At 37.5% G+C, this 26,812-nt stretch overlaps 1 protein-coding gene across 1 annotated transcript; it reads left to right on the plus strand.

Moving 5' to 3' along the window:
• UBE2V2 (ubiquitin conjugating enzyme E2 V2) lies at window positions 1-26,792 on the plus strand. Its single transcript, XM_066563013.1, has 4 exons — window positions 1-112; window positions 16,665-16,810; window positions 20,175-20,300; window positions 25,926-26,792. Exons 1-4 carry the CDS (start codon window positions 97-99, stop codon window positions 26,070-26,072), a joined length of 435 nt encoding a protein of 144 aa, XP_066419110.1. The 5' UTR covers window positions 1-96; the 3' UTR covers window positions 26,073-26,792.
• Window positions 26,793-26,812: the final 20 nt, after the last annotated feature.

Below are 26,812 nucleotides of genomic sequence, written 5' to 3' on the forward strand. Positions count from 1 at the left end.
CCCGTCCTTCCTGGCGGGAAGTGACGGAGCCGCTCCGAGGGGAAGTGACGCGCGTGGCGTGCGGGCCCGGAGCGGTGTGGGGGGGGCTCGGACAAGATGGCCGGATCCACAGGTCTGTGAGGGGGGGGCTCGCTGGGCCCGGGAGAGCGGCGCGCTGGGCTCCTGCTGGGGAGGCGCCCCCACAGGGGACCGGGGCGGGTCTCCTTTCGCCGGGATGGAGGGGGGCGAGCTCTCCCCGTTGGGAGAGACCCGAGTGGGGAGGAATTGTCTTCTGACAGGGGGGAAAGGGAAGCTGCAGGGGCGCCGGGACAGGTTATCACAGAATCCCAGGCTCAGTTAGGTTGGAAGAGACCCCTGAGGTCATCGAGTCCAACCTATGACCGAACACCGCCTTGTCAATTAGACCACAGCACCGAGTGCCACGTCCAGTCTTTCCTGAAGCACCTCCAGGGACGGTGACTCCACCGCCTCCCTGGGCAGCCCCTTCCAATGTCCATTGAGAAGAAATTCCTCCTAATTCACTTCTGCCCGGGGCCCCATCCCTTCCGTCCGTGGGACAGCGACATCCTTGTGAGAGCCCGGCCTGGGGTGCGTGCTGGGAGACGGGGCTCCGAGTGCCGGGGGAGGGGAGAATTGACCTGCCGAGGGGCAGCGATGGATGGATAGATGCTGGTGTCCGTGGGGAAGGGAGGAGATGTTGTTAGCCTGGTGAAAATGCTGCAGGAAAGAAAGATTTGTGCTGAAGATTTGTCCCAGTGTACTGCTGGGTGAACACAGAAGACGTGGTGTAGTGGTATCTAAAATAAAAGGGTTGTCTGTGTCCCCTCTTTATTTGGGAGAGAAGGGCTTAGGCCTGTGTTGTGTTTTGGGACAAAGGTACTTCACTTTGGTGGTGACTGTAGCATAATGGGGAGGAGGAGTGGAGCTCTCTTCCCTGTGCCATCCATTGAAGCCAAAGGGTCTCTCTCGTAGGCCAGCTTAAGGGCAAAGAGCTGCCAGTCATCCCAGGAAGCCCCTCTCAGTAACCAGCACACTATGTGTGGAGCAATGGTGTGCCAGAACGTTGTGGAAAATGGTGACAAAGAAAGGGACAAGAATACTGCTTCAAGTGCTAAATGTAGAAGCACAATTTAACTGTCTCAGTTTCATTTCATGAGAAGCTTCAAATACAATAAGACCTTTCCCCCAGTGCTAAAACCTGAAGTCTTCAGAGGCTTGTTTCCTCTTCTCTCATCCCTGAGACTTTATAAGTGGGATTAATATGGACCTCAGGACAGGGGAATGAATTGACTTCAGCAGCTAGTCTAGGGTAAATGTTGGCCACTAATTTATTTCTGCTGCCAATCCAGTGGATCATTGGGGAATTGGGGCTATACACAAAAGATAAGAAACATCTGTATATTTAAACTGGTCTTGGTACCTTGCTGTTGGCCCTGTGAGAAGTGCTTGGGCAGGTTTGGTGTTTTGTTTTTGGGTTTTTTTTGTGTTTTTTTTTTGTTGTTTGTTTGTTTGTTTGTTTGTTTGTTTTTTTTGAGGAAGGAGAGTCATCTCCAGTTGGTAATACGTTTGAGGATGTGGGATTTTCAGAGTGGAATTTGATAAAGTAGCTTTTGAAGTAGCTTTTGCAACTATGTGGAAGAGCAGTCCAAAAAGATAGCTATTGCCTATGATAAACTGAGCTAGAATGGATATAGAGAAAAGTATTTGCTCATCTGGGAATTACTGCATTTTATTGTGTTAGGTCTTTTTTACTTTTTTTTTCCTGTTGTGTAAATTTAGAAGGGTTTTCTCTAAATTTAAAAAGGTTCAGAGCAACACTGAAAGACTTCAGTTTGTGTCTAGGCTGTCACTGGAGATTGCCTGTAATACAGTAGGAAGCAAAGTTGGTTTAGGTCATGTATTGAGCACTGGCATTTGGCATTCAACCTGGATAGTGCAGAATATCAGTTACAAAGAATCTTTGTAGTGAGAAAGGCTATTTTCTTTCTACTTCAACCCTATGAGAATAAATGGTTTTTGACTGAACTTTGATGGTTTCACTGCCATAAGTGTTCTTTGCAGTCTTACAAGAGTTGTTTTAAAATCTCTTATATGCAGTTAATCAGTGGGGGTTGTTTTTGCCTCAGAAATACAGCCACACTTAAAATTCATAAAAAGGAGGAGATGTAGGAAACTCCTAATACGTGTGACTGCTCCAAACAATGTAAAAGGCCAGTACTGCACGTACATCTTGTTGAAGAAATTAAATTAAACTAATTTGTTGTAGTAAAATGCAGCAAGCAGGCTGAATCATCAACAAAACTGCTGCGAAAATTAGTCAGAGCTTCTAAAACAACATATTCTTGTGGAGAAAATACTGAGACTTTTTATTGGCACACACATGGGGTGGTGGAGGGTTTGTTTTATACTTTCCACATAGTATGTAAAAATTCAGACTTCACCCAGAACTGCTCTTGCTGGGAAGCTGTGTTATAATCATTTGTGGAGGAGGGGAGGGAATGATTTGCTATAGACTTAACTTTGTTATAGACTTAAGATTTAAAGCTTTGTTACTTTAGTCTGCTCTTGCTATAAAGTTCAACTTCATCATTATTTATTTCAGAAAAAAAACCTGACTGCATGAAGTCAAGGAATGAAATTATAACAAGGAAGTCAACACCAAAACTTTTACTAAGGTCAACTGTCTTTTATCCCAGAAATTCCTTTCCTGGGCTTGCTAATTCTGTGAGCAATAATGTAACAAATTATGTGCATTTAACAGCAGAGAATTTAGTTTGAAAATGGCTGTTTAATGTGTGCCAAATAAATTGTATATATCAGTGCTACATTGCTGTTTAATAAGTATCTTACTTGCTTTACAAAATCTTACCTGCTTTACAAAAATTACTGTAATGAGTAAATTTTGCACATAGATACTGCATGTGCTAGAAATGGATATTAGTAAGCTGCAGTTTGATCTGATATTACAACTCTTTCTGCTTGAAGCTTGATCTAGGTTATTTGTGTGGGTACTGCTGGAGGTCTGGTGTTAAACAAGTCAGTTTTCTAGAGTTCTAGAGGAGAGAGCAGCTGTGTGTAATATATAATCATCGAGTTTCATATTGCTTAGCAGGAGATTAATTCTGTTAATCTGTTGGAAAATACATAGTAGAAGATGTAAATAAACACAGTTTCAAGTTAAAAGAAATACTTCACTAAGGCATACCATTTAAACATCTCTTGTCTGTCTCGAGAAAAAGAAGCATATAAAAGACATCATTCCAAGGAGTTAATTGAGGAGTTAATTTCTGCATTTTGATAATTTGGGTTTCACTTAATATTATATTGTCTATGATATGTAATATTATATACCTTATATATAGGGTTATGGATATATATACACATATACATATATATATATATATACACATACACATATACATATATATATATAATGTGAATGTTCCCTAAAGGCACTGATGGTGTCACTAAGTGGTTGGCATTTATGTGGGAAAATACGAGAATTAAGGCAGCAGTGTCAAGTATGGTGCTGTAACTCTGGGCTACTAATGCTTTTGTCTCCTTCCTCTTCAACTGAGAGCTTCATTAGCTTGGGGGAGGGTGGATGGGGCTGAGTTAATGAAAATTCCCCTTGAGTTGCTGAAACTGGGTGCTCAGGGAAGAAAAAATGACTGATCTACAGTCAAAATTATACGAGATTCCTGATTTATTTCTAGTATGTAGTCTTGAGCAACCTTTTTTGAAAATGTGTTTGAAAGATACATGGCTAGATCCCTGTGAAATATTTTTCTGTAAAATCCATACTTTTAATTTCCAGTCATTTTACTCTATAAAGATGAAACAGCTTCATTGTGTAACCTAATTTGGCCATGCAAAAATGCCCTTCCCTTTGATTTTATAGATGATTGATTCTGTGAGTAGAAATGGCACAATGCACGTCAGTGACTTACTTTCCTAACTTTATTTTTTACTTCTATTTGCAAACACTTGGTGGTTGTGGAAGCATTTCTAAGTGTGCATGACTACAGTAAGGAAGCTGGAATAAAAATGAAGGGCTGGAAGTGGTCTTGAGTGCATTCTAGACTCCCTGAGCTGTGAAGCAAGGACTGAGTGTGCTATCCCTAATGGCTGGGGCTTTTGGTGGTGGTGATGGTTTTGGTTTATTTTGCTGTGAAAGTTGGGATTTTTTTCTTCCGCTCTTAAAACCCACAATTGCAAGATATTCTGTAATGTGAGATATTTTGCAATACTTTCTCTTAAATGCCTTGAAACTCTTTTCTTCTTCATTCCAAATTAAGCTGATATCTTCTCTCTCCTGTGCTTAGTACGGTAAAGATTAATACCCTGAGTGTGGGACATGTAGATATTAAAAGCCATTCAGAGGAGTAATAAGGGGATGTATTCATAAGTGGGATGTAGAAACAATGATTTAAAGACGACTTTTTCCATGTGGGAGATGTGATATAATTTAAACTTCATGTCTAGAAAACTCTGCTCAGGTAGGCTTCTCTTTTCCTCTGACCCGTTGAATGTTTGCTTCCTTCCTCTTTTTTTTTCCTTCTCAAGGAAATAGTTGTGTTTTTTATCCACTGTGTTTTACCTTGAAGGATGTATTACTCCCTCCCATTTTCTCTTTTATGCCTCCACCACATTGTTCATTTATTCAGAACTGGTCCAAGAAGTCAGTTTAAGAGCTTTTTAGAATTTTAGAGTCCTCAAAGTTTGTTCTGTGAGTTTACAGTGTTAGCTCTGTAAGCACAGACTTCTTAAAGCTGCAAGTAATCAAACAAAACAAAAGAAGTAAAATACTGTGTTCCATGAGGCAGCAAGTACTCTGTGTGGAGCATTTTTTCCATCCTGTCCTATGCACAAGGAATTGCAATTTTGATTGTTCTGCCTGCTTAGAAACATCTTGACAAACCACAAATAATTTCAGCTGTGTTGAGAAAAGTTTAGATTGCAAATTACTTTAGAACTATATATAGATCGTCAGTTCTTTCCAACTTTGGGGCATATATAGGCAAGATACTCTGTTTCTTCTCAGAGTTTTGCCTGTATCATTTTCCTGCCTTTGTTCCTGGTCTCTGTCTTTAAATACAAACCTACTTATGTCTTTCTGCCACAATAGCTGTGTAAGTGTTCTCGAAGGAAAGCAACTTACCTCTGCAATAAAAAAGTGGCCTACTTTGTAATCTTCTATTTGTTAAAGAGCTTGTTGGAAATTCAGGGATGTTATCAAACATAGTATTGAAGCCCATTATCTAAACTATTCTGTACAATCCTGGAAAATTTTAGCCTGGATAAAGGTACAACACAGAGTTTCAGGAGGATATGCCTTTCAGCAGTTGGAGGCAGATGGTCTGTACTATAAACCTAAGCATGCATGAGAAGGCTTCTCATGTAAGAATTAGATTTCCAAGTCTTATGAGGAGTTGGTGGAATTGAATTACATATGTATTTGTTAGTATTTGTGTTTTGCCTTATGGAACATTTTCCAGAGGCAGTATTAAATACATGCTGTGAAACTGTTCAGCCTCTTTTTGTTAACAGACCTTTCCTCTCTCTGTCCCTACTCTTTTTATCTACTATTATCTCTTCTATCTGTTATCTTTCAGTATTATCTGCTATTTCAGTATATCCACTATTAACTCTTTTTTATATACAGTGTAGCTCATATTTCATCTTGACTGAAACTTAATGTAAAGTACTAATCAGCTTCAGCTACTCCTGTTAGGTTTTGTTGCCTTGTTGTCTCAGTTATCCTGTGGGAACCTCAGCACAGACCAGGGAAACACAAGAAAGTGCTGTGGGGGAAGTGTTCTAAGTAGCCTTGATTTAAGTATTTGGAAGGGTTTTACTATATGCTGTCCTGCCCAAAAAATGTTTTTCTTTGTATTTGTCATTTGGAATACACTAATCACGTATAATTCAAACAATGTTTTGAATTGAATCAGTGCAGAAACTTTCGACTTGTGAAGCTGTCAGACTGATTCTGAATAACATGAGCTTCTGGTTTACAGCCTTTTCAAGAATGTGTGATGATTTAAGTCTGTGACTAAACCATTTCCTAGTTAGCATTTTGGAAGGAATGTAATCTTCAACACTTAGAATTTCAGAGCTCTACAATCTTTATTTCAGAAGGATGAAATATTTCAACTAGATTTTAAAAATAGTCAGAAAAAATATAGATTCAGTATACTCTTCTAAAAATTCTTGCATTAAATATGTTTAATAGCATAAAGAAAAAAATCACCTCCCTCCATTGTGTTTGTGACTATTCATAAACTGGATAGTTAAGTGTGTTTGCAATTTGCTTGAGTAAATCAAAACATTTTGCCCAATACATATAAAAGGAGTGTCCTTTATTCAGTATATTTGCAGTAAAATGTCCAGTTTTATTCATATAACTTAGAACTTTTCCAGAGAAGGAATTGCTTGTTTTCTTTCTTCTCATTGAAATGGAATGTGTGATCATGTAAATATTAAATAATTTGAACTTTTGAATACCACAACATATAGAAAATGGCAGGCTGAAGTATGACTCTCAAAAATAATGTAGGAAAATAATTTAATGGCAGTTCTTTAGTAATATGTGGTGATTGGTGCATGTACTGATTATATCCATAAGCGTATGCTTATGTGTATAACTGAAAGAATAACATTGCTTGCTTTACACAGATAAAGGATCTTTATGTTTTGTACTGTGGACAGGTGCTGAGTCATGGTGGAAAGGACCTTCATGCACATGTTAGAACAACTGTTTGCTAATCAATGACTTGTAACCCGTTTAAGACAGCTTTACAGCTTTGCTAGACTAAATCCTTGATGCTCCTCATGTTATCTGGGTCACACATTGTATTCTTAACTTTTAAAGCACATGCTGGGAAAGCTGTTTCATGACGAAATATTGGGCTCTGCTGAGTTCCTGTAGTCTCCTGCTCCTCCTGTCCCTTTATCTGGGAAAAATAAGTTTCTGTGTCATTGCAATTTAAAAGGTAGCTTAATAAGTATCTGTTTAAAATATTTTTTTTCTCTCAGCTAACACAAAGTCAGGTTTAAAATGCACGTTTCAAAAGTGAGCCATTTTAACTTCCATTAATTTTTTTTCTGCTGTTATTTAGCTTTGTGCTTTTAATAATGGGGTAGTTACTAAACAAGGTTACTAAACAAATTTGAGGGTTAGTTTTTAACTTCTCAGTGTAGAAATTGGAAAGATTTCTTTGCCTGGTAAAATCTTGATTCCTTAGACTATTAAATCACAGTTAATATTGCTGGTGGTTTTTGAAGTGATAGCTGTCTTTTCTAACTCCTTTTTGCTGGCTTCTTGCCTTACATTGTTTTGTACAAAATTGAAACAGTAATTCTCAATTTGCTAAGCATCAAAATGTGTCACTTCTAATTTCATACACTAAAACATAGGGGAAGGTGGTTGAATTTTATTATCTCATGTGTTTCATTCAGTGGTTGCCTATAAAGAGTTAAGTTTTAAACCTGTAGTCAGCTTTGTGCATTTCCACCCTTCATGGATGTCAATTGATGAGTTATTTAGTGAGTTAACTGTTTAGTACCTGTATGGTTTTTCTTATAGTGTGAGGCATCACTGGTCATGCAGTGTCTTAGTTAACAGTGGTCTTGTTTATTAAAAAAAATGCACTTAGAGATTGCAATATAGACTGATAAAGAAATGCCGCTAATATTGGTACAAATTTGTAAAATTACTTTTACTAAGCAATTTACACCCATTTTCTTTTGGGACTGCAGTCCAGTTTAGTGAGATTTATGCTATAGTTTTCTGTTGTTGTGGTAACTTTTCTAAAAAGTTTCTTTGGATGAGGTATTTTAATTACTTAAAAAATTATGGGAATTTCTGAAAGTTGGAGGTTTTTTCTTTTTTCTTCCCCCCTCTTTGCTTTTGCCAAGAGCTTGCTTATGCCTTTTCTGTTATGTAGTCTTAACAGCATTTGTATCTGTTGTGAAGCAAGCGTCTTCATTAGTGTAATTTTTATGAGCACCATTAGTCATTCCCTGCCAGCAGCAGTACTCAAGGTGATCGTGTTTGCATGAAAGTGTCAAGACAGAGTGATGTTGTTGCATCCTTGCTAACAAAGCTGAGTTCAGCTGGAGTTGCTCTCAGGCCTGGGCTATATTCTGTGTGTGCACATATCCAATCTTGACTGCTCTGTGCTTCTTCTCGCTGATGTGCATGTGATGACTCTTGGTCTTATTTACTGTTGTGCCTTGTGCTGCTTTAGGCTGTGTAGGATATTGTTGTTCCATAACAAATCAGGGGAGTGGAGAGGGCATTTGGAAGTTGGGCTGCAGAAGTTGTGGAATGGAGCTTTTCAGTGAGGCATGAGCCTTGGTAAGGAGAGAGGGTGGAGAGTGGACAAAACTTGATGGTATTTTTGAGAGATTGGCTCCTCCAGGTCAGAGGTTGGAGCAGCTCTGATGAATCAGGTAGTTAATGGCAGCTGCACTTCCATCTGCTGCTCCTCTGGAAAAGGTGCATAAGAGGAAAGGGGTGGCAGTGGGGAGCAAAGAAAGAGGAGAGAGGTCATGAGCATGATTAGAAGTGAATAAAAATTTAACAGATATGATGTGTTTTCCTGGGGGGATACTGACCATCATAGAAAGAGTTCTGTCCATAGGGCTGCCTTCAGTAAATAATCCAATGAGTTATAGAACAGAATTGGTAAAAATCAAAGTTATTAGAAGGAGTTAACTCACTTCCTTCTGGTTACTCAGGAGGCAAGATAAAAGAAGGGAAGGCTTATGTGATGCCTTGGTAAGGTACCTATTTGTTTTGCTAGTAATTTCTCACACTTTAAAACATAATTAATAAAACCTTAAATTGTACAAACTTTTCCCAAAGACGTTCTGTATTTGGAATGTGCACTCTGCTGGAGAACTCAAGTTTAAGGTCTCGTCATTCTTAATGTGAAACCATCAGCAACTGAAACATATTGAATAAATTGATTGCTTTTGCAACATCAATTTTGCATTTTGATATGCTGAGATCTCTTACTCCAGCATCAAGATTTGTGGTTTAAACCATTTTAAACCATTTTAAACCATGCTTTTAAATCAGGTATGTGTCTGCCAATCCAGGTACTAATGTGTAGCTGTCTAGAAATTAATTTCTTCCCACCCCAGTGAAACTAAAGCTAGCACTGAAAATGTCATTCTGTGTAGAATTTATCATTTTCAATTATTATCACTAGTAGGTAGTGTCTTAACATTATGAGTATGCATATGAAATGGAAAGCCCGGTGAAAAAAACCTGTTTCTATAAACCTATGTTATCTTTATTGTTTTGTTGTTTGTTTGTTTTTTAAACTAGCATTAGTGCCCTGCCTTAAAGGAATAACCTCTATACCTGTCCAGCCCTTTTCCCCTCCAGCAAAATCTGAATGCTGAATTGCAGTAAATGACCGAGACTTCTGCTCTATTAACGGTTTCTCATTAGCTGCCTTCTTAATATAAGCCATATTTAGCATGTTTATGGCTGTGGCTGAACTGAAATAAAAAGGAAGTTCCTATCAAAGTTATTTTCATGAAGCCTAGCTTAAGCTAGGACTGTGCCTAAGAAGATACTAGCAAATGTAGGATTTCACTTAGGTGAAATAAATAGAAATTTTCACCAATATAATTCTGAAAACAAATATGAATTTACTTAGCTTTAACCAAAAATTAGATTTTAAGATAAAGGGTTATAGCTTTCACACTGCTGTGGCTCTTTATTGCCTCATGCTGGGAAATGTTTCTCAGCAATTGACATTTCTTTATATGAAAAAAACAAACCCTAAAACCTGATGAAATGCATAGTTTCGCTTCAGTGTGGTTCCTAGAATTGCACCTCTTCTTTGAAGTCTTCCAGCCTGTGTGCTTTCAACATACTTAAACATACTTAATGTCAAATATTGTAAAAGGGAAAGACGTTTACCAGTTACAGGGCTCCTACATAGTGTGTGATATAAATGTATCCATATATATATATAGGTCTAGTCCTGCAAAGAAGTACAATAACCCATTTAGTTCTTACCACTTCAGTATTGTAGCAAAACTGGCTCTGAGTTACAGTGAGCATTGAACACAGTGAACAAATGGTCCTTTGCTCTATTTGCTCTGTAGTGTTCATTGATGTACACCTGCTTACTTGAGCTGTGGAGTCTTACCTACCTTCTACTCATCTTTTATTAATTCTTGTTAGTTGTCTTGTTTCTTTCTGTTGGGATAAATAATTTCTTTCTGCGTGGAAATGAATTTTCATCTGATTTTCTTCTTGAATTTCTATTCCTAGAAAATTTCCACAGGTAAGCATAGTTAGATCTGCAAATTCATTGAGACTAACCTAAACTGGTGTTGCTTACAGCTCTGTGAGGTTCAGACTTGATTAGACCTTATTCCTCATCCTGATCAATGTGCATGGGCCGCCTATTGCTGCTAAATACCTTGGTTTCACCATTTAAGTTAGCATAGTATAGGACTTCTCCAATTTAAACTCAAAACTGTTAATGCAGAATATTCCATTGCTCGAGTTTCATTGCTTTGGGACATACTTGCTGGAGGAAAGTAGAGAAAAATAGTGTAGAGTAAATTCGACTTTATGAAAATGACTGACAAAGAATTATGAATTTGAATTTTACTGAAATATATTGAAACTTTCCTGGAAAGCAGTTGGAAATGTCAGTTTACCTTGAATAAGATTCATGTGTTGGAAACAGTGATTTTACTATGTGTGTAGTAACATACTTGATTTTAAAACAAGAGCAACAAGAATAACAAAGTTCATTATTGAATTGCTACATTCCACTACTGATGCCAGCAGTGGGGTTCTATTGTAGACAAAACTGTCATGGCCAGCTTGGTTGTTGTACTAACTAAGCTAGTTACTGGAAATATTTCAGGGTTTTGGAGCTTGGTTCCTGTGATCAACCTCAGATAACTGCGATATCATTAGGGTACACCTGGCAATACTTCCTGATAGTAGGTTTGTGATAGTAAGGCTTTTCTTGTGTGTATTTTCAGAGGTGATGTGAGCAGGGTAACTGGCAAACAAGAATACACATCAAGTTTACAAAAAAAACCCCAGTTTTTTCAGAGAAATATCTTCTGCAGCCAGAAAAGAATATGTTAGTATTTCATATGCCCTGACTCTCTTTCCTCTCTCTCCTTAATTTTTGTTTGTTTGTTTTGGTTTGGTTTTAATGTATTGGCATTTCAGGGCCTATTTAAGGCTTTGGTTGTTTTATGTTCTTTTTGTGGGTATGTGGACTGTTGTTGTTGTTAGTACAGCATTTCAGGTTTTTACTTCATTTTGTCCAGAGCAAGATGAATTGCTCAGAGACTGAAAGGAACAAGTTGTTTTCTCTGTGTTTCTCTTTGTATTTTTTTCTTCCTCTCCCTGCCCCAGGAGAAATTGTTTTATGGCTTGAAATTTGCAAGACTGACGTCCTTCCCCCCTCTCCCTGTCCTTAGGAAATGCTTACTTTGCTGTGAGCCTGAAGCTGATAAATGGGGTTTGAGAGGTTTTTCTCTTTGTTACCAAGCTGAACATACTTTTCAGTTTCTGTTTTGCTGGAAGTCAGTGGGCAAGAGCCAACTCAAAAATTCAAAATTTTTCATACTACAGACTCCCTGACACAGCTATCTCAATCAGGAAGAATAGCATCCCTGACAGTATCTGATTGTGTTAATGTAGGATTTTTTGATATAACTTGTTCTTGTGTGCATGTTAGGATTAGTGTGTAGAGCTGTCTTTTGGAGTGTTGGTAGTATGGGGTGTGCTGGTTTAACTGTGGTGAAATGGTCCTGGTACTGAGGTAACTTTCAGGAGTGATTGAAGTCAAGAACTGCGGGAGATTCTAAGAGAAACTGAATGTTGGTATGGAATGTTGGTTATGGACAATTACTCTAAAAACCATAGTTTTAGGGATAACAGAAAACTTCACACTTTAGGCTCTGAGCTAATCTATTAAAAATTTGGGTTATGGTTTGCTTTTGTAACCTGCAGGGACAAGAGCAGAGTGTAGGTTATCCCACTCTTGCCTGTTATGCAGCAAAGAATCATTTGATGTGTAAAGGAGCTTGGACTGCCAACTCTATTTGCAGGAGTGTGTCCATGTGAATTGTTTAAAAATGCGATTTAATGTATCCAGTGAGGTCTGTCAAATCTGACTTAAATGCACATAAGTGCAATTGTGTGTTTTGTCTTGATGTTGCTGATTAAATCACTGTATCACTGATCTGACATTACCAACTGGGGAACTCTGTCTAGCAAGAACAGGTTCATCCAGGCAATTCTCATTTGTTACTCTAGTGAAAGTTGTTGGTACTACTAATGGACACTGAAGATTCCTTTTTATTTTCTTTCCTGATTTTTTTTTTCAGGTTATGCAGATTCTGGATCAAAGCATAGCTGTAACTTTTTTCTTGACTCATCCTTTGTGGTAGTGTGTTTTTTATTTCATTAACTTGGTGATTTAGAATGTAATATCTGAAGTAGCTCCATATATATGAAAGTACACCCTCATGCTTAAATTATGGGCTTTGCTTACTGAATCTTGTTTCATTTTCTTCTAATTCCAGGGTGTTAAATTCACTGATCATTTAACGGATTTCTGTAGTCCAGTTTCATGATTCAATTTTTAAATTAAAAACTGTTGGTATATGTAAGCATGAATGATGTTTTGTTTGTTTGTTTAAGTGAAATATATTTAGTTCAACTGTTTGTGAGAGTTTGGTAGAAGTTATTTGGCAGTTCCTGTGACAGATTTTGGGCAGGGGTGTCAGGAGGCTATTTGTCAGTCAAATCCACAGTGAGGTGATCTTTGCAGATAAAGTGAAGAGAGGTTTTGCTTTTTGTTTTCTTGATCTGGATGAAACCATCTATGTTTTCACATGCAGAGCCTTAGTCCATCATTGCAAAGAGGTGTGCTGGATGCAGTGTTGTATTGAGCTGTAAATCACAGCCTGCTGAGGGGAATTTACCATGCCTGTAGTTCTGCCAGTGTTCAAATTGACAGCTTTAATCCCCTTCACTTGGAAGTGTGAGGCTTTAGCTGAGGAGTGCCTGTTACAGAGAGTAAAACCAACCTGTCTGTGCCTGTCTGAAGCTGCTTGGTGGTCCCATGAGCAAGTGGCATTGGGGAGAACACCTGAGGTCTGGTAGTCAGCTGAAGAATGGTGCTGGTTTCTGTAATTTCATACTGCTAATGGGCTGCACATGAGAAGAGAAAGATGTTTCATTGTCCAAATTCTGTAAATGAAATAACAGTTCTTACTCAAATTCAGTCAGGGATATTTCAGAGTTTTTAGCAAATATTTGATGAATTGCATTGTCTGGATTAAAGATAAAGCTGCTTTCTGAAATACCTGAAATAGTGAGAAGAGGAATTTTTTTTTACTTTCTGTTTATACTAGGAGCAAACTTAATTTCTGGAAAATCCAGATCATCCTTGACTGGATTTCTAGCTAGAAGTTTTTGTTGTTTTTTACTGGGAAGAGAGCACAATCTTGTGTGTGTGTTCCACTCTTCAAGCTAGGTAAATCTGTTTTGTGTAAAGGTTATAGCATGATCAAAGCAAGCATGTAGAGTGCCATAGCATGCACAAGGACAGGGGTGGATGCTCAAGACAGTATTTAATTCCAGTTAATTTTTCTGGAAGTTTCTAAGTGTGTAGTTATAAATAATAGTAAGGGGTTGTTTTTTGTTGTTTGTTTTTAAAAACCACTGTCTTAATTTGTGAGATATTCTGTGTCACTTGTCAGAAATCTAGCAATAATCGTTTTCTATGAAAACATTCAGTAATTACTTTAATAAAGTTTGAAGTATTGATGATAAAATATTAGTCATGTATGCCAGGGACATAGAAGCAGTTTAGTGGGTTTTGGGGGGGAGAATTTTGTTGTTATGGGCAGGGTTTTGTATGCACGTGTTTTTAGTTGGGGTTATTGTATATTTTTTTTTTAACACAAGGTGTTTTTACTCTTATTTTTAACTTTAGAACAGTGTTTTGCTACTTACTTCTAGCAGGGATAAGAATGTTAGTGTGGGGAGTCTGGCTCTTGCTCTCAGATGTTTTTGTCTCTTTTCAAAGCAGATCTAAATTATTTTCTGGAGATGTTCTGGAGGTTTCCCAAGTCCTTCACTGCTCCCCTTGGGCAGTTATGGGAATCAGTGAGCACAGATAATATGATGGAAAAAATGTGATGAACACAGGTCAGTTCATCGTAAGGGGTTGTTGTTTTCTAGTAAGTGTCATCTCTACAGTTTTAATGTGTTGGGTACAATTTTATGATACAGCTGAGTCAGTGTAGTGGCTTTTTGTCACAAAAAGCTCCTTTATCCTCACACCCATGGTTTTGCAAAGGAAGGCACTGAGAGCTGCAGCAGTCTGGCATTTGTTGTTCTTTTTTCCTGAGTCAATTCACTTGATTAACTAGTTGGATTTGATTTTTGCCTGAAGGAAAAACAGCTTTTTTGCTAAATTAGTGTGACAATTTGGCTAATAGAGGAACCTGGTTAGTGCAAGAGCAACAGAATTCTGGGAGAAGGCATGGAACATCAGGACAGTGAGCAGCTGTGTCATCCAGGCTGTGCTGAAAGGTGATAGCATATAATCAGAAATAAGTTTAAATCCTGTTTGGTACCATCTTTTATGTTCTTTTTAGAGAGCTAAACTGTGACTCAGAAGTTCTGCAGTCAGAGCAGGGGTTCTGAGAAAAGGTGGATTTTAGCTGCTGGGGAAGCCTAAAGTCATGTGTGAATGCTAAAGTACATGGGGTTCGTACGTGGAGGTTGTTGTGGTTATTTTTATTTGAGACTGCACTTACCAATCAGAATCTATTCAGTCATGTGATGCAAAGTAGAACTTTATCATTGTTACCATCTTTACCATGGTTTGACAGACTTAACTCAGAACATGTATGAATGTGGAGTAAAAACTTTGTGGTTGCAGTGTGATTGTCAGTTCTCATCTCTAGTCAGAATTAGATACATAAATGTACACACTTAATGTTTATCACAAGCCAGAATGGCACCAGAGGATGGGAAAATTCGTTTCAATGAAGGTTTTTAAACGGCTCTATGTCAAAAAAATTGAGATGTGATCTTCTTCTTGATGTGCTCTGCTGGTGTTTTCAGTACATGTACTGGCTGGGCTGGCTTGTTAAGCTGTGAGAAGACTGGCCAAAATGTATCATTTTCTGCTCAGTTAGCAAGCTGAAGTAGCTCAGTAAGGGCTCAGATGAGTGGCAGCACCAAGGCAGGACGGAAGGTGAGGCCGTACATGAATGACTTAACTTCCTTCCACTGTCCTGATACTATACCCGTAATGCTTTTCCCTGGGAATTTGGAGAACTTGGACACAATAGTTTGTGCAATTTTTGGAAGTGCCTCCCTAGTCTGTGTTACTAAAAAAAAAGTTTCAAACACTGTTTAAGAGAGGTTATCAATTATCCCACTAAATAATAAAATAGTACATTAAAACTCTTCATTTCTTGCATAGAGACTGCTTGGAGTACAGACTAGGGTAATGTAAAACCTGAAATCACAGTGATATACAAACCTGAATAACTGATATGCAAAACAGTTTTCTTTGACCTTCATCTTTTCCAAACTTGATAATAACATTGTGTGTACCCAGTGTTAATTTTTAGTTGTATGGAGCACCTGGATTCTTACAATACTAGAAAGGATGTCTAGTGAAAATAATGGATAATACTATAGTTGTAAGAAGATATAAGAAAAAATAAGTAATTATAAGCAGCTATAGCTAAGTGGAAGTTTTATGGTATTATACTATTGTAACTACATCATTGTGCATATTTTATTTGAAAATAAAAGCATTCCATGATTGCGTGCACAAGTGTTAATTACCGTTCTTCTCTCAGTGCTGAAGTACCATTTTAGCTGAAGCTGTAAAGCAGTTGAGCATCCTGTTGTTTAATATCTATCAATATCTGTCTTTTTTCATGAATAATAATAAAATCCTGTAATTATAGTTTGGTTAGTTGGTGTTCTCTAAAGGCAGTTAATCTGTGTATTCTGTTGTGGATATGTCTATCTCTCTTTAACAATTTAATCAATGCTTCTGTGCTTATTTTTTTTCTCCTCTGGCAAGTGGCAGTATTAATCACTAGATTAAAAAAGACTTGATTTTCAATTTGCTTTCAGATATTAGTCTTTTGTTGGGTTTTTTTTTTTAACGAGTGTAATCAAGTGAAAATATTTCAGTCTTCAGTTGACATTTTTTAGGATAATCTATGTTAAATGTTACATTCTTTAATTTTGTTTTGGAGTAAATTTGCTGTATTGATTTAATGTGGATTCTGGTTGATTAGAACTTGACAGACAGTCAATTGATTTTGAAATGTACTGTGCTTGGGAAAGAGAATCTGAACTAAGCCATCTTAGGCTAAAGAGTGCTCTCCTATTTTCTGTTTTATGGCTTGTATTGGTATTACTTGGTAGTAATTAACTTCCAGTGAAGCAGTTAGTTGCTTCAAAGCAATTAGAGTGCTAAATAAATTTGTGCAGGTAATATTTGCTTGACTTGGAAAATACATTGAGCAGTCGCCAGTGTGTAACATATAAAAGCAATGAAGTTGTTACCTTTTCCTTAATGTCAGCAGTATTAATTACATTGTTCCATTTTCTCTAGTTAAAGTACCTCGTAATTTTCGCTTGCTGGAAGAACTTGAAGAAGGGCAGAAGGGAGTGGGTGATGGTACAGTAAGCTGGGGCCTTGAAGATGATGAAGATATGACACTCACCAGATGGACAGGAATGATTATTGGGCCACCAAGGGTAAGTGTGATGAAAGAAATAATTTTTGTTAGGTTTTAGGCAATACAAAATAAAAAAATGTTACTATTCTACAGTGTAAAGGAATAGTTTAAATTCAATGTATGAATTTGTAGAAATAGTGTATAATTTTTCATTTTCTGGCATGTAAGTGTTTCAGGCTAGCCTCCCCTGTTTCTGCAGCTGTCTGTAAAAGCCAGTTGTGATCTGAGATATATTTTACTCAGTTGTGAGTATATTAATTCTCTATTTCCACTGTTACTGAACGTAAGTGTACACTGATAGTACAATAAACAGGTAACTGTCTTTCCCCATTTTGTCACATATGCCTGATAATTTCAATTTTGTAGTAAACTGGCAGTGCATTTTCAACTTCTACAAGTTTTATCGAGTCTTTCAGTATAGCAGTGTTAGAATTTCACTTGAATCATACCTAAAGACTAGCAGCTTCTAACTACCTCTCATCCTTCTGACCTTTGAAGTTCTGTAGAATGTCATTTAGACTGACACAACTTGCAAGAGAAGTAATCACCTCTTGTGTGTGTCAGCCATATCAGCTATGGGTGGACTTTACTTGACTTAGTGCATGCTTTCTCCTAAGTTATAATATGATGCAAAAGATCAGTGTGTAACTGAGACCTTTAAATGAGTATATCTAAGTAGCCCTCAGAACATGCCTTTCACTGCTAGGGTGAGACCTGTCTTGTGTGTCCCTTGGTGCTGCAGGGCTTATGGAATGAGCTGTCCATGACAGAGAGATCAGAGCTCTGCCTCAGTGAAAATAATGTCTTCCAAAGTAGCAGAGTTCCAGAGATAGATTCAGTGTAATTCAAATTGCTTTTGGAAGTCCTTTGCCACTTGCAGTAGGCTGCTTTGAACACCTGAATGACCTTGCTGAGCTCCTAAGAATTGGATGCAGCTGGGAGAGGGCAGATTTAATCTACAATCACAATGACTGTATGCTTTGGATATTAGCTTCTGTGGAATCAGTGTTGGAATCCATTTTGAAGAAAGTTTGTAGTCTAATGTGTTGGGATAAAAACTTGAAAATTTTGACCTAGCTGTCATGGGGTCTCCCTGGCTCTCCAAAAACCCTCCAGAACTGCTTGTGACTGCTTTCTTGTTCAACCTAAGGTAGACTAGTCACTACACATCTTTGAAAAGAGATTATGATGTGTATAATACTATACTTACAATACTATTATAGAAGGTGCCATGTGTTTTAAAAAAGTAATAAAAGTACTCAACCCAGTTTGGGATACACTTCTAGTCCTGGTCAATTTGTAGTTCTGTGAGTTTATTTTCTTTATGATAGAGTGCATGCAAATAATGTATCTTGTGCCATTTCAGGGACATGCAGCCTTGCAGATAGAATGACTTGCAATATGTAGTGACTGTAGAAAGTGAAAGCCACCAGCTCCCAAACCAGTTACAGCACCTTGAGAAGAACTGCATATCTAGTTTCAGGGCCTGTAGAGGATGAGTGTTTTTTGGAATTGGCTGAGTTAAGTAGATGGTACAGTAAGGCAAAACATGGAGAAAGTTGCTAATATTGTCCATGAAGTTCTTCTCATTTGAGGCTTCTCTAAAGTTGTAAAAAAAAAATGCTTATCAGTTTTTTTATTGCTTTATTTGAAAGGTGACCCAACAGCAAGAGAGGAGGGTAAGATTTGTTTTGGATTAATGGAAACATTTTTCTGACTTACAGAAAAAGGAATTTTAGTTTTTTTGGGAAGCTGGCCAGGGATGCCTGGCTTGCAGTAAAACACTGACTTGAAAAACTGAGCAAAATTGAGAAGCCACCTGGATAAGGGAATGAGAATGAGTGCTGTTCTTGGGTTTTTCCAGAGTTGTGAGCAGAATTATATACATTTTGGCCTATTTTCACTGTAACTGACAGCATCCCTCTCTGGGGAAGAAAATTATTCTGGCTGAATGAATAATGAGAATTTTAGTTACTGTATTTTTTTTCTGTGGTAGCAGCTATGTTACCTGTAGCAGGATAAGAGGACTTCTATCTAGCCTTTAGCTTTTAATCATAGCATCAGAATGTTAAGGGTTGGAAGGGACCCTAAAGATCCTTAAGCTCATCCTTAAGATGTTCAACATCCTGTGCCATGGGCAGGGACACCTCCCACTAGACCAGGTTGCTCAAGAGCTCATCTAATCTGGCCTTGAACACTGCCAGGGTTGAAGCATCCACAGCCTCCCTGGGCAACCTTGTCCAGTGCCTAATTACACTCACAGTAATGGGAAAGAATAATGAAAAACCTTTAGTTTTTCACTGTTTCTTTGTGACCTGCTTGCTGTTCAGTCTCTGTGCATGCTCAAAAATTATGGTACATGGTTAGGGTGCTTCAGTAGTCCTGTTTTCACTCTGCATTTTAATTAGCCACAAACTAGCCTGTTGTTTGATACCTGGCTATGTGGTTGATGCTTCTGCTTGGAGAGTGAGTGACAGCTGACTGATGCAGAACAGGTTAAAGATGATACTTCTGGAAAGCTGAGAGGCATGTTGCTGCTTTTTTGTTCATGTTGGCTCTTTCTGTTGTGCCAATGCGAAAGCAGGTGTAGAAATGGAGTTCATCTTCATTTTGGAACACAGAGCCACGTGCATCAGTCACCAACAAAGCACTGATCTTTGGCATGTCCTACTTGACAAGATTAAAAAAAATAGAACCATATCTAATTCTAATGTGGCTTTCTCAAAGTATACTTGCACTTAGAATTATCTGTTCCATGGTCACTTTGGAATGACATCTGCAAACTAGCAGCCACTTTACTGTCCAAGCTCTTAAAAGCTCTCCAGTAAACCAAGTGATTCTCAGCTGCAGAAATTTCAGATATTTTCTGTAGAGCTAACTACTTCCAGGATATGTTTCTTTTGCAGGTTATATTTTTATTTTGGTTTTGGTTATATCTTAACTGTTAAATTATTGGCATTTCTGTCTTCCTCCATTTCCATTTTTTTTTTACCATATTACGTATTTCATTATGGGGGAAGGTGGTAATTTTCCTAAAGCTAATTGATTTCTCTTAGTCCTGTACTGTGCCACTGTTGTTTTGAGGATGCAGGTGGATAGAAAGGATGAGAGCAAATGTGAATTAAAAACAGAATTGTATTAAAACTTGTGTATGGTGTAGTCAAAAAGCAGTGTAATTTATGCATAATCATGAAGTAATCAATATTGCCAAAACAGTGGAAATCAGTCAGTAATCCAAGACCTTCAGTTGGTATACAATATTAACAAATTTATATTTATTTTATATCTCATAATTGTTATTCCTCTTGCCTTTGCTCTGTTTTAAAAAATTTTTAATATTTAGCTTTCAGTAAAACGCATTAGTCTGTCTTTTTGCTTTCTAGACAAACTATGAAAACAGAATATACAGTCTGAAAGTAGAGTGTGGACCTAAATACCCAGAAGCACCTCCTACAGTTAGATTTGTTACTAAAATAAATATGAATGGAATAAATAATTCCAATGGAATGGTAAGTTGAAATGGTAAGATCAACCATGTTGTTAATTTACACTAAAAAATATTTCTGTGAAAATCAGGTGAGGAATATGCATGTTGCACAGAGCTTTCTATTTAATGTTTATAATATAAATACACATTTCAATTGAAATTTGGTGGCCTACTTCTTCAAATCTTTCTGGCTTTTTGTGGCTTACCAATGAGATGAGCATTATTTATAATAGTAAGACAGTTGTTTCTTTTAAATGCAGATGAAGGTTTTAGTTTTGAACAGGAAAACAATAAGTGTTTAAGCTCTGTGTAGGTATTTCCCTCATAATACTCTTATAAAAGGGGATTAGTTTTGTATTGTAGCAGGAATATTACAGATTCTGTCTGATGTTTCCACTAATTAAAAATTAAGGTTGTTCCTGATGAGACTCACTCTGGATGTATTAACTCACCTGTAATGAACTGGTGTATTTATACTCTTGTTTCCTTTATGCTGGATTTATTCAAATCCAAGGTGATTCTGAACTTCGTTCTTAAGACCTTTTGATACAGCTGGTAGTCACTTGCATTTTAAAGGTCAATTTGCAGTAAGTTGCTTTCACTGATCCTGCAGTTAGGGTGGGATGAGTTCACAGAGGAGCTGTGGCAGCAGCTCAGGCAAGCTTGTTACTCACCAGGTTCTTAAATTCTGTGAGCAGCTGGGGTGCCCCTTTGCTCAGAGAGGAGGTGTGAGCTGCCTTGCATTTCCAGTGGTGTGTGCATCTATCAGCAGGAAACACAATCACAAACACAGTCACCATTTGTGGGTACATTCGTCTTTAGTGAATGCAGAGTAATTGGGTTAAGGCAATACCTAAAGGTGCGTTAGCATCTTTGGATTTTAAATAATTTGTAAGATTTACAAGAAAGATGGACTTGCATTTCTGTAATTAACAGTACTGAACTGTGAAGGTCAAGTGTCTCAATTACTGTAGCAGGGGAAGAGATTCTCAGGGCATCTTTTGAGCTGTTGTGGGTTGTAGAGTGGTGTTCTGGTTGGTCATCCAAAGCTATTTCACTAATGCTTCAGAAATAATCTAAAATTACTCTGAAAATACTTTTATGTAGCTAACAGTCTTACTCTACCTGAATATCCTGTTGAAATTGCTGTCTGCAAATTAGCTCATGCCCTTAATCACAACTGTGGCTTGTTGTCTAAGGGTGTGTGTTTATTGAGAAGTTGTGAGAAGCAAAAGCTGCTTATGGTATGTTTGGAAGATGATTTTCATACCTCTTCCTAGTACCATAGGAACGTGTATTATTCTGATTCAGTGAAGAAGTATGCTGTCGTGGCTTAATCTCTGCATACCTCAAGGTATAGGTGCTGGTTTTCAGAAGCAGGGCCTTAGACTAGAAGAGCCTGAAGGCTCTTGTTTACTGAAGCCAGTAAGTTTGAGCTTCTGTTTGGAAAAGTCTACATTCACTCAGCTTGCTGAGGAACAGGGTGACTACTGTGACAGGAAATCTGTGTTGTTGTTTTAAAAGCACTGTTCAAATTGAGTCATTGCTACAGGAAAAATTGATTTTAGTAAGTTAATAATCTTACATCAAACTATCATTAATTTTTTGCCCCAGAAGATAAACTTGTATATCTTATGAAGGATTTCCTATGCAAATGCATAACTTCTTTTTTTTTTTCCTAATGGGTTTAAATGGAAATAAATAGTATTTTTAATGAAAGGAATTTTCATAAGTAGTGAATTTAAAACACATTTATTATACCATTTTTAATGTGCCCATTGTCCCAGTGTCTCGCATTTTATCTTATTTTGTCTTCGTGGTCATTAGAGGAACTGTGAAACAAATAGTGGGGCATGTTCAGCATCCTGGAGCAGTTGATGTAGCTGCTTCCTCATATCTCCTTCATGTTTCTTCCAAGCTGTTCTCCCACTTTCTGGTCATCTTTCATTTAATAGATCATAAGTGGTTTGAATTCTTTGAATTAATGGCAGGGTTTCATCTGCAGACTTCCTCTACTATCCGTGCTTCTGCAGGCACCCTGGGTTTTGACATGTGGCCAGCTTTTGGTCACATTGCTTGTAGATGTCAGGAAGAAGTTGTGACTTGCTGAAAAGAAACCTGAGACAAACAGCAGCTGAAATTGTTTTGTTTTAGCAGATTGTACTCAAAGCATTTGTAATATTGTTAAGGTAGGCTTGTGTGCCATTTAACATCTATGGAAAAGTAGGGCCCACACTGGGGGTTTTAGAGGGTGATAATTTCTATTGAGTTAGAGTGTGAGTGGTACAGGGGAAAGATGGATAAGTGTAGTTACTAGGGATCTAAGCAAGCTATTCTCATACTGCTCTGTGGGCAATGGTTCTTTACTTTCTTGATTAAAAATCCCTTTACTCAAAAATTCCTTTACTCTTTGCATGAAAAGGGCATGTGTGTAATGAATTTATCAATACTGACAGGTACAACTTTATTGACTTTTTTTTGATTAGTTTGTGAGAGAGGAGTTTGTAAGTAACTTTTCTGCCAGCAGCATATCTTCAGGAATCACTGTTTGATAAATTTACTGCAGGAGAGGAGAGAACTAGTTCAGGAATATTTTATCTCAAAAGACTAAGGTGGTCTGAGGCACCCTGTTAAATTGTCTTTTTTTTCTTATCTGCAAATTAAGAAAAAAGTTTGTGGGTTTTTTCTTCTTAATTTACTTGTGGATCTGCTGTATTTGTATACAGAATTAGGTTACTAAGGTCAGAAAAACAAGTCCATGTACTTGTGTAGAGCTGCACAAAATGCTTTTATGTGCTAATGGCATCACTGTTGTAAAACTGTAGATTATTATTGCTAATGCTACAGGGTCTTTTCTCTTGGAGACTTATGTATCTCATATTGATAAAACACAGGTTGCATTCTAATGTGCTGTTTGTTTTCCCATTTTCTTTTGAGGTTGTCTGATTTTTGCATCAGTGATAGTGCTCCTCAGCAGTCTATCTTGCAGGATTTGCAATCACTTCTGTTCATTAGGATACCATTTACAGCTGGAAATACTTGTTTACTTTAAATCACTTAGGACTCTCAGCTGTAAATCTGTAAGCTGCCCAGTTACTGCTTTGACTATGTTTGCTATAGACATTTGCTGCTACTTGTTGAAGTTACTTGGAACATTGTAAACAGTAAATACTTTGTAAAATTGTGTAAAATAATTTGGTTTATTTTCAACTGTTTAAAAAAAATAATGCATTTTATATATTGCTTCTCTTATTATTCAGGGTTCCACAGTGGTGTACCCCCCCAATAAAATAGTCTAAATAAAATAGTGTTCAGATTGCAGTTTGCAGCTTTATTAGCTTTTCTGTGACCTTGAAATGTCTCCCTGTGTTCCAGGATGTGCATTTGAATATTATCTAATGCTTTTGTGTGATTTCAACATAGTTTGTGTCACTCTCTTAAATGTCTTTAAATGTCTTATCATTGTTCTTCATAAAGTGAGTTTATTATGCACTAACTTGGAAATCAATTCTGCAAGACAGAAAACAGAACCTGAGCCAAAATCTTTACTGCTGCAAGATGTTATGAAAGAAGTTGGTGACTTGCAGAAAAGAGACTTGAGATAAACAAGCAACAAAAATGTCATGTTGCAGCAGTCTTTAGTCAGAAAACATTCATAGCAATGTTAAAGCAGAGTTTGCAGTCTGTGAGTTTTTTTGTTGCAAATTCCCAGGAAAAAAGAAAAACAGGAGGAGCTTACTCTTAATTGATCAGCTCTCATGTTCCAGTCTTTGTAGAACTGCATTATTTGAACAGCAGTGGTGACTGGCTGCTGTGTGCTATAATTGAGGCAAACATTCAGACCTGAGGGAGCCGACAAAGGCAGAATTGAGGAGAAGCAAGGGCAAGGAGGATGGTATGAAAGCAGAATTTCCAGACTGAAGATAGATGTTAATTTCTGTAGTCCCAGGGCAACTTCCTTTCCAGCCATTTTGCATCCTATCTACCACGTTAACCCAAATATCCCTTTAAAAAGTAGCAATAGTACAGGAATTACAGTGATGATTTCACCAGTGCTAACTTTCACAACCTGTTTCTGTATTGGCTCATACACTCATGTATTTTAAACTGGCATGATGTTGCTCCATAATTTAGCTTTTATTTTGATGGTATTTTTCTTTTTTATCAAATGTTTGCAATAATTATTAAGTCATCTGACTGCTATTCTTACTGTAGCTTGATGATACAAGTTGTTGTTGGCAACTCTGCTGACTTTAAGGGGTTCCCAGCTCTGAGCAGAACATTGTGTGAAAAGAAATGCTTTTAAGTGCTGAGCTTTAAATAAGGTCAAGGATCCTTCCTAGGGACTTCTTTCCAAGGTGGTGCTTTAAACTAGGTGGGTTCTGTCTGTTCAGATCAGAAAATATTTCCTTGTACATGGTTTAACTGAGCTGATAGGCAGTAGCACTGTTAAAGGAACAAGAGAGGGAACAGAAGTTTCTTGGGATAGTATTGCTGCCCAAGCCAGCACATTGTTAAACCTTGGCCTCAGTTTCCTCCTACAAAAAGGTTTAGTCTCATCTGGTGTTCTGAAAATAGCCTCACTTCAAATAATCTAGAAATAAAACATCTGTGTTAACATTTCTGATTCCAGGTTTTTTTTTCTTTCAGCTTGCCCTAATTAAGATGGGATAAGAAACTTCTTGATGTTTTATGCTACCTAAATCATAAAACAGTGGTTTCCAGCACTCTTGTAGCCATATGGGCTGCAACTCTACCAAAGGAATCCAGTAGCATGCAATAGCCCTATTCCTGCCCCAGGGTCTGCTTTGCAGTTGCACAGCTGTAGGCCCCTCTGTGCTCTTAAGTTCCTCCATGCAGGGGTTGGGAATTAACCTGCTGCCAGAACAATTCCCAGGATAACTTTCAATTGCTGACTTTCCTATGGAAACCTCCCTGTTATAATATAATTGTGTAAATTGTCCCACAGGTTTTATAAACGCATAGGAGAAGTCCCATGTCCTTTCCTTTCAGTTCATATTCCACTTGGTAAGTGATGTACAGTAATCTTCACGGCTCCCTAAGATGACTTACTGTGAGAAGGATGCAAAGAACTAAGAAATGCCCAAGCATTACAAATCAGTTATTTCAGTATTTCAAGACATTTCTTAATACATGTAGTGCCTCTAGATGTATCAGAAGCACTGTGTAGTATCTGTGAAAGAAATCACCAACAGGACTTGTAGCAAAGAAATAATAAGGGAAATGTTCCTTTAGAAAGGTGCATATATTAGCATAGTGAAGGTGATTATTTGTTTCTTTTTGGGGGTAATTTGAAAAAAAACCTATAAATTTTGTGAGGTAGCACTTTCAGTTTTGCAGTGAACGGTTTGCTGATGTCCTCTTCCCGTCCTCTTTTCCTTCACACTAATATAAGTAGCAGCACAGATGGAAGGGTCCACGTGCATGGATTTTATTGCAGAATCTGTATCTGTGTGTAAGTATATGATTGTTTTCCTTAAAATATTTTAGGAACACAGGGACTTTATGCCACAGAGAAGGTGTCAGGGAATGCCTAGACCATTTCTTAGAGCAACTGTTGATAACAGTTATTTATGTCGATATTTTGTGTTCAGTTATAAATTAGATTTCTCTATTCTTTTTCCAGGTGGATGCACGGAGCATACCAGTGTTAGCAAAATGGCAAAATTCATATAGCATTAAAGTTGTACTTCAAGAGCTAAGACGTCTAATGATGTCCAAAGAAAATATGAAGCTTCCACAACCTCCAGAGGGACAAACTTACAATAATTAATTTTAGCTGATTCTCAAACTTCTGTCTTAAAACAACAACCTTCTACTCATGTAATGTCTTGATTAAATCTCACAATGCAAACACCCACACATTAAAGAATTTCAGCTGGTATACATGACCTGGACATTTGTAAGAATATATATAATATATGTATGCCCAATATGTTTTCAGGCACTATGGGAGAAAAAGGCAGCACAATTATTTTTTTTTCTCTTACTGAGGCACTGTCATTTAAGCATAAGCCTGAAATAGCCTATAATTGGAATTCAGGTTTTACAAGGTGAAAGCATGACAGAAAGTGTCAGATTGCTGTGGAATAATATATGTTACTGAAAATAATTTCTGGAGAAGGCAAAATATAAATGGCATGCTTTATCCATCTTGCTTAGTAAAAGAGCTGCAGTTAAATTTGTTTTAAGGTAGCAGGTACAGTGAATACCGTTGCTCATCTTGTTTAATTTTGCAAGGGTGTGGGTGCCGACTACTAGTAGTGTCACAAAGTATGTTCAGGATTGTTTTGATACCTGTATTTATAAAATGGGGGGATTAATTTCTGTTAAGCAGCTCCTGTGTTACATGTATTGGACATGGCAAATATTTGTTTACAGTCTTTGTTCTAATAAACCATGCATTTAAGTTTTAGTGAAACAAAGGAAATGTATGGATATGTGATTGAGATTAAAGTTAGTCTTAAAATGTAAATAAACTGTGGAAAGTGTCTGAGGCTGTGCCATTTCTAT

Source organism: Molothrus aeneus, chromosome 1 (genome assembly GCF_037042795.1).
Source record: "Molothrus aeneus isolate 106 chromosome 1, BPBGC_Maene_1.0, whole genome shotgun sequence".
In the NCBI taxonomy this organism is placed as follows: Eukaryota; Metazoa; Chordata; class Aves; order Passeriformes; family Icteridae; genus Molothrus; species Molothrus aeneus.

What these genes read in the sequence shown, in the direction of transcription:
- UBE2V2 (XM_066563013.1), top strand. An exon ending in TGATTATTGGGCCACCAAGG is followed by an intron (nt 16,811 to 20,174) that starts GTAAGTGTGATG and finishes TTTGCTTTCTAG; the next exon opens with ACAAACTATGAAAACAGAAT. An exon ending in TAAATAATTCCAATGGAATG is followed by an intron (nt 20,301 to 25,925) that starts GTAAGTTGAAAT and finishes TTCTTTTTCCAG; the next exon opens with GTGGATGCACGGAGCATACC.